Source organism: Pipra filicauda, unplaced genomic scaffold, assembly GCF_003945595.2.
Source record: "Pipra filicauda isolate LSUMZ 115617 unplaced genomic scaffold, ASM394559v2 scaffold1543_size10269_pilon, whole genome shotgun sequence".
NCBI classification, from domain to species: Eukaryota; Metazoa; Chordata; class Aves; order Passeriformes; family Pipridae; genus Pipra; species Pipra filicauda.
The window spans coordinates 1-7,659 of record NW_024104033.1 but is presented as its reverse complement, the minus strand read 5'-3'; the positions used below and the strand labels follow the sequence as shown (position 1 = coordinate 7,659).

The 7,659-nt window shown below is 64.9% G+C and overlaps 1 protein-coding gene across 2 annotated transcripts; it reads left to right on the top strand.

The window, feature by feature from the left end:
* Positions 1-1,947: 1,947 nt before the first annotated feature.
* On the top strand, positions 1,948-7,546 carry LOC113997878 (heterogeneous nuclear ribonucleoprotein A1). 2 transcript variants are annotated; one of them, XM_039379050.1, is made up of 5 exons: positions 1,949-2,093; positions 3,713-3,829; positions 5,227-5,295; positions 5,453-5,530; positions 6,295-7,296. In XM_039379050.1, exons 1-5 carry the CDS (start codon positions 2,079-2,081, stop codon positions 6,793-6,795), a joined length of 780 nt encoding a protein of 259 aa, XP_039234984.1. In that variant the 5' UTR covers positions 1,949-2,078; the 3' UTR covers positions 6,796-7,296. The 2 variants fall into 2 exon arrangements, with proteins under 2 accessions (XP_039234985.1, XP_039234984.1); XM_039379051.1 differs by lacking the exon at positions 5,227-5,295 and having other exon boundaries at positions 1,948-2,093; positions 5,384-5,530; positions 6,295-7,546.
* Positions 7,547-7,659: the final 113 nt, after the last annotated feature.

The following is a 7,659-nucleotide window of genomic DNA, read 5'->3' as shown; positions in this document are numbered from 1 at the left end:
GGATTCTGGATGTAAAAGGACAGATTTTAAGTGTATAAAGATACATTTTGCGTGTGGAGGAGGCAGATTTTGGGTGAAAGAGGGCGGATTTTGGGTGGAAAAGGTGCAGTTTAGGGCATAAAAAGGCAGATTCGAGGTGTAAAAAGGGGAATTTTGGATGTAAAAAGGGAAGTTTTGGGTGTAAAAAGGTGGATTTTGGGTGCAAAAGACACAGTTTAGGGCGTAAAAGGGCGGATTTTGGGTCTAAAAAGGCGCAGTTTTGGGAGTAAAAAGGCAGATTTGGTGCGTAGAAAGGGGCAGTTTTAGAGGTAAAAGGCAGATATGGGTGTGAAAAGAGGATTTCGGATGTAAAAAGGCGGATTTTGTGCATAAAAGGTGGATTTTGGGTGTACAAGGGCGGGGTTTGGGCGGGAAGGGCCCCGGGCGGCTCATCCCGGATCCCGCGCCCGGGAATCCTGAGGGAACAAAGGGAAGGAGCCGCTCCGAGCCCAAAAGCGCCGCTTGGAGGCCAAAAACCGGCGGCTCCGAGGCAAAAAAAGGCGGGTTTGAGGCGAAAAAAGGCAGCTCTGAGGCGAAACCCGCCGGTCTGAGGCGAAAAACTGCCGATTTGGGGCAGAAAACCGCTGTTTTGAGGCAAAACCGCTCTGTGAGGCAAAGAGATAAGTTCTGAGGCAGAACACATCGCTTTGAGGCGAAAAACCGCCGGTTTGGGGTAAAAATCAGGTGTTTTGAGAGGAAAAATCAGTTCTGAGGTAAAATCAACCGGTTTGAGCGAAAAAAATGCCGGTTTCGGGCAGAATCAGACGGTTTGGGGTAGCAAAACGCTGCTTTGAGGGAAAAGCCGCTTTTATGAGGGAAAACCCCGCTGCTTTGGGGCAAAAAGCGGCGGTTTGAGGGGTATAAAAGTGGGGGGGGGCGGGGAGGGGGTCTGAGAGAGGGGGCGGGGCCATGAGCGCGCCCCCGCCCGCCATTGGCCAGCGCCGCCGCGCGCCCGCGCGCTGATTGGCCGAGCGCCCTGCCGCTCGCCACAGCCACGCCGCGCCGCTATTGAGCAGTGCAGCTGTCACTCCGCGTGCCGCCCCGCCCCCACTCCGCCGCTATTTGCCGGAGAGGCCGTCACTCAGTATGCGGCTCCGCCTTCAGCCCGCCGCCATTGGCTAGCGCACGCGTCACTCAGCGCGGCGCCGCGCCGCTATTGGTCGACGCGCCAGTCGCTCAGCGCGCCGGGGCCCGCCCCCCCGCGCTGCCGCCCATTCACCCGCCGCCGCCGCCGCCGGTACCTGCGCGGGGAGCGGCTCCGGCGCGGGCCCGTCCGCCGCGGTCTGGCCGCCCCTCCGAGAGGAGCCGCCGCCGCTCTCCGCGCTCCGCCCGCCAAAAACCGCCCGCAGCGCGCAGGCGCCGCCGGGCCGCTCTCCCGCGCATGCGTACCACCACCATTTCCCCCCCCACCACACACGCACTGCCCAACCCACCGCGCCGGCGCGCGCGCTGACCCAGGCGCACCTTGTAGCGGCGGGCGGGCGGCCCCTCCTCGCCGCCGCCGCCGGGGGACTCGCGGCCGCCGCCGCCGCTGCTGCTCCCGCCGCGCTCCGGGAGCCGCGCTGGGCCCGCCGCCGGCGCGCGCAGATCGACGCCCCTCTCCTCCAATCGGCGCCGCGCCACCTCGCCCTCACCCAATCAGCGCCGCGCGCGGGGCGGGCCCTCCGCCGAGCCAACCAATCAACGCCCCCGGAGTGGAGTCTCCGGGCCGGAGCGGGAAAACTAGCGGGGGGCGTGCCCGCCAACCTCTCACCCTATCAGCGCGCGGCGTGGGCGGGACTTAAATCCCGTCGGCCAACCGGCGTGCGCGGCACCTCTCGGCGGCCAATCGGGCCGAGGCGGTTCGCGGCGTCGGCCAATAGGAGCGGGCGCAGTGGGCGGGGCGTGTGGCGGGGGCGGCCGAGTGAGGCGGCGGCGCTGCCCCCGCTCGGCCCCTTTGCCGTGTCGGCCCTCGCGGAGAGAGCATCGCGCGAGCGCCGCCGCCGCCGCCGCCGCCACCGCCTTTTCCCCCCCCTTCCTTTCCCCCCGGAGCCGCCGCCATGGCCAAGGCCGAGGTGAGCCAGCGCTGCTTTTATTGTTCGTCTTTTCTTTTCTCTCGCCGCCGCCGCGCTTGTTTTTTTTTTTTTTTTTTTTGAGGGGGGAGGGGGTGGTTTTTTTCCTCCCCCTCGCCATCCTCCTCCTTCCCCCCCCCTTCGCCCTTTTCCCCCTCCGCCCTTTTTCCCCCCCTCAGAGGCGGCCGCGCGGGCCCCGCGCGCGCGCGCAGCGCGCATGCGCCAGCGCCCGGAGCGGCCTCACTGCGCAGGCGCCGTCGTGTGTGGGGTAGGGGGGGGTGTCTGAGGGGAGGGGGGGATGAATGGGGAGGGGGGGGATCGCCCACGAGGCGCATGCGCGGGGAGACCCCCCCCAAGAGATAGAGACCCCCCCTCGCGCGCCCCCGAGGGCCACGTGCGCGTTCTCTTTGTGTCGGGGTGGGGGGGGTTAAAAAGGGTGGGGGGCTCTGAAATAGCGAGGGGGGGGATAAGGGGGTGGTTGGCGTTAAAGTAGGGGCTTGGGGGGGGAGTTGTGGGCTGGGGGGCCTGAGGGGCCTAAAATAGGGACTAGGGGGGGTCATGGGGGTGACTGGCCCTAAAATGGGGGGGGGCTCTGAAATAGGGGCTGGGGGGGGTTGAGGAGTGAAGGGCTCTGAAATAGGGGCTGGGGGACTTGAAAGGCCTTAAATAGGAGCTGGGAGGGTCAAGGGGTGACTGGCCCTAAAACAGGGGCTGGGGGGCTTCAAGAGAGCCTTGGGGGCTTGAGGGGGTGCTGGGCCCTAAAATAGGGGCTGGGGGGGTTGAGGGGGTGTTTGGCCCTTTAATGGGGGCTGGGGGTTCCAAAAAGAGGGTCTTGGGGACTGGAGGGGCCTGAGGGGGTGGAGGGCCCTAAAATAGGGGTGGGAGGGTTCAAGCGGGTGATGGGCCCCAAAAATAGGGGCTTGAGAGCCTGGATGGAATAAGGAGGTGGTGGAGCCCAAAAATAGGGGCAGGAGGACCTGGGGGGCCCTAAAAGAGGGGGTTGGGGGGACTTAAGGGGCTAGAGGAGCTCAGGGGCCTGGGGGACTCAAAAACAGGGGGGCCTGGGGGGGCTCAGGGGTCTCGTTGGGGTTAGGAGAGACCTCCTGGAATGGGGCAGGGGGGGCTGAGGGTCTGGTGGGCCCCCAAAATGGAGGCTGTGGGGTCTCAGGGACCAGGGGGGTGTTTGGAGGTGTCAGGGACTCCGTGGAGCTTTTGGGGTCCCAGGGGAGCAGTTTGGGGTTTTGGAGACTCCCTAGAGCTTTTGGGGTCCCAGGGGAGCAGTTTGGGGTTTTGGAGACTCCCTGGAGCTTTTAGGGTCCCAGGGGAGCAGTTTGGGGTTTTGGAGACTCCCTGGAGCTTTTGGGGTCCCAGGGGAGCAGTTTGGGGTTTTGGAGACTCCCTGGAGCTTTGGGGGTCCCAGGGGAACAGTTTGGGGTTTTGGAGACTCCCTGGAGCTTTGGGGGTCCCAGGGGAACAGTTTGGGGTTTTGGAGACTCCCTGGAGCTTTGGGGGTCCCAGAGATCCCACGTCAGAGCTCTGGGGGGTCAGAGTGTGTCCAGGGGATGGTTCAGGGGGGTCCAGGCCCCCTGTGACCCCCCCGTGACCCCCCTGTGTCCTCCCAGTCCCCGAAGGAGCCGGAGCAGCTCCGGAAGCTTTTCATCGGCGGCCTCAGCTTTGAAACCACAGACGAGAGCCTGAGGAGCCACTTCGAGCAGTGGGGGACCCTGACGGACTGTGTGGTGAGACCCTGACCCCCTGGGACCCCAAAACCCACCCCAAACCCACCAGGGACCCTGACGGACTGTGTGGTGAGATCCTGACCCCCTGGGACCCCAAAACCCACCCCCAAACCCACCGGGACCCTGATGGACTGTGTTGGTGAGACCCCTGACCCCCGGGCCCCCCAAACCCATCCAGGGCCCCTGAGGGGACTGTGTGGTGTGAGGACCCTGACCCCCTGGGGACCCCAAAAACCCCCCCCCAAACCCACCAGGGACCCTGACGGACTGTGTGGTGAGATCCTGACCCCCTGGGACCCCAAAACCCACCCCAAACCCACCAGGGACCCTGACGGACTGTGTGGTGAGACCCTGACCCCCTGGGACCCCAAAACCCACCACAAACCCACCAGGGACCCTGACGGACTGTGTGTTGAGACCCTGACCCCTTGTGAACCCCCAACAACCCACCCCAAACCCACCAGGGACCCTGACGGACTGTGTTGTGAGACCCTGACCCCCTGGGACCCCAAAACCCCCCCCAAACCCACCAGGGACCCTGATGGACTGTGTGGTGAGACCCCTGACCCCCCTGGGACCCCCAAACCCACCAGGGACCCTGATGGACTGTGTGGTGAGACCCTGACCCCCTGGACCCCCAAACCACCCCAAACCCACCAGGGACCCTGACGGACTGTGTGGTGAGACCCTGACCCCCCTGGGACCCCCAAACCCACCCCAAACCCCCCAGGAACCCTGATGGAGCCACTGGAGCAGTGGGGGACTCTGGTGGACTGTGGTGAGACCCCTGACCCCCCTGTCCCCTCCCTGTCCCCCCAGGGGATGCAGAGCCCGCACACAAAGTGCTCGCGGGGTCTTGTCCTTGTCCCCTCCCCTGTTTCTGTCCCCTCACTGTCCCTGTCCTGTCCCTGTCCCATGTCCTGTCCCATGTCCTGTCCCTGTCCTGTGTCCTGTCCCTGTCCCTGTCCCATGTCCTGTCCCTGTCCTGTGTCCTGTCCCTGTCCTGTGTCCTGTCCCCAACCGTGCTGTCCCCCAGGTGACGCGGGACCCGAACATGAAGCACTCGCAGGGTTTTATCGTGTCCCTGTCCTGTTCCTTGTCCCCTGACTGTCCCTGTCCTGTCCCCTGACTGTCCCTGTCCTGTTCCTTGTCCCCTGACTGTCCCTGTCCTGTCCCCTGTCCTGTCCTTGTCCCCTGTCCCCCGACTGTCCCTGTCCCAGGTGATGCAGGCCCTGAACATGAAGCGCTCGCAGGGTTTTATTGTGTTCCTGTCCTGTCCCTTGTCCCCTGACTATCCCTGTCCTGTCCTTGTCTCCTGTGCCCTGACTGTCCCTGTCCTGTTCCCTGTCCCCTGACTGTCCCTGTCCTGTCCCCTGACTGTCCTGTCCCTGTCCCAGGTGATGCGGGACCCCAACACGAAGCGCTCGCGGGGGTTCGGGTTCGTCACGTACTCCTCGGTGGAGGAGGCCAACACTGTGCCCTGCCTGTCCCTGTGCCCTGCCTGTCCCTATCCCCTGCCTGTCCCTGTCCCCTGACTGTCCTGTCCTGTCCCAGGTGATGCGGGACCCCAACACGAAGCGCTCGCGGGGGTTCGGGTTCGTCACGTACTCCTCGGTGGAGGAGGTGGACGCCGCCATGAACGCGCGGCCGCACAAGGTGGACGGGAGGGTCGTGGAGCCCAAGAGGGCCGTGTCCAGAGAGGTGAGGGGCTCAGAGAGGGGCTGGGGGCTCTGGGAGGGGAGTGTGGGGCACTGGGAGGTTCAGGGGGGTGGGGGGAGTGGGGGAGCCTGGGATGGAAGGGGACACTGAGAGGTGAGGGGCTGGGGGGGCCCAGACCCCTTGGGGGGGGCTCAGATCCCAATAGGGGGACCCAGAGAGGGGCTGGGGGGTGGGGGGAGTGTGGGACCCTGAGATGGAAGGGCACACTGAGAGGTGAGGGGCTGGGGGGCCCAGACCCCATTAGGGGGCTCAGAGAGGTACAGGGGGCTGGGGCCTTAGGGAGGAGTGTGGGACCCCAATGGAGAGGGACACAGAGCTTCTGGGGGGGCTCAGACCCCAGTGGAGGAAGGCTCTTGGGGACACCTCCTGGGGGTCACCAAAATCTCTGGTGGCCTCTGAGGTCACCAAAGCCCTGGTGGCCCCTGGAGGACACAGTATGGGGTCCCCAAAATCCCATGGTCTGGGATCCCCAAAACCTCGACGTTCTCAGGGGCTGCCGAAACCCTGGTGTTCCCTGGGGTCACCAAAAATCCCTGTGGCCCTTGGGGACATATCCAGGATGTCCCTAAAATCCTGAGGCCCTCAAAATCCCTGTGGCCCTTGGGGACATGTCCAGGGGGTCCCTAAAATCCTGAGGTCACTAAAATCCCCGTGGCACCTCCCAAAGCCCCGGTGCCCCCCACGGTTCCGGGGTGTCCTCCGAGCTTTCCCGCCCGCCCCATTCCCTGATTTTTGCCCCCTCCCAGGACTCCCAGCGGCCCGGCGCCCACCTGACGGTGAAGAAGATCTTCGTGGGGGGCATCAAGGAGGACACGGAGGAGCATCACCTGCGGGACTATTTCGGGCAGTACGGCAAGATCGAGGTCATCGAGATCATGACCGACCGCGGCAGCGGCAAAAAGCGCGGCTTCGCCTTCGTCACCTTCGACGACCACGACTCGGTCGACAAGATCGTCAGTGAGTCCTCCTGGGGGGGCCCTGGGGGGCCCTGGGGCTGTGCACCCCACCCTGGAGGGGCTGGGAGACCCCCTGGGGCTGTGTGTCCTGTCCCTGGAGGGGCTGGGAGGTCTCCTGGGGCTGTGCACCCCACCCTGGAGGGGCTGGGAGACCCCCTGGGGCTGTGTGTCCTGTTCTGGGGGGCTCCTGGGCCTGTGAATCCCACCCTGGGGGGGCCAGGAGATCCCCTGGGGCTGTGTCCTGTTCTGGGGGGAAGCTGGGGGCCTCTGGGTCTGGGCATCCCATCCTAAGGGGGACCTGGGTTTGTGCATCCCATCCTGAGGGGGCTCCTGGGTCTGTGAATCCCATCCTGGGGATCCTGGGGGGCTCCTGGGTCTGTGAATCCCATCCTGGGGATCCTGGGGGGCACCTGGGTCTGTGAATCCCATCCTGGGGATCCTGGGGGGCTCCTGGGTCTGTGAATCCCATCCTGGGGATCCTGGGGGGCTCCTGGGTCTGTGAATCCCATCCTGGGGATCCTGGGGGGCTCCTGGGTCTGTGCATCCCATCCTGAGGGGGATCCTGGGGGGCTCCTGGATCTGTGCATCCCATCCTGAGGGGGCCCTGGGTCTGTGAATCCCATCCTGAGGGGGATCCTGGGGGGCTCCTGAGTCTGTGCATCCCATCCTGAGGGGGTCCTGGGTCTGTGAATCCCATCCTGGGGATCCTGGGGGGCTCCTGGGTCTGTGAATCCCATCCTGAGGGGGATCCTGGGGGGCTCCTGGATCTGTGCATGCTGGTCTGGGGGTATCATGGGGGGATCTCCTGGGTCTTGAAACCCCACCCTGGGGACAACCTGGGTCTGTGCACCCCAACCTGAAGGGGCTGGGAGAGCCCCTGGGTCTGTGCATCCCGTCCTGGGGGACGGGGGACAAGGGTGGAGCAGCCGTGGAGGAGAGAGGGGGGACAGTGAGGAGAATGACAAGGATTGGGTTGGGGACAGGGGATAGGGATGGAATGAACAGGGGGGACCCTGAGGAGCAGGACAGGGATGGAGCTGGGGACAAAGGACAGGGGGGGCCCTGAGGAGCAGGACAGGGCTGGAGCTGGGGACAGGGATGGAGGGTACAGGGGGGACCCTGAGGAACAGAACAGGGATGGTGCTGGGATAGGGG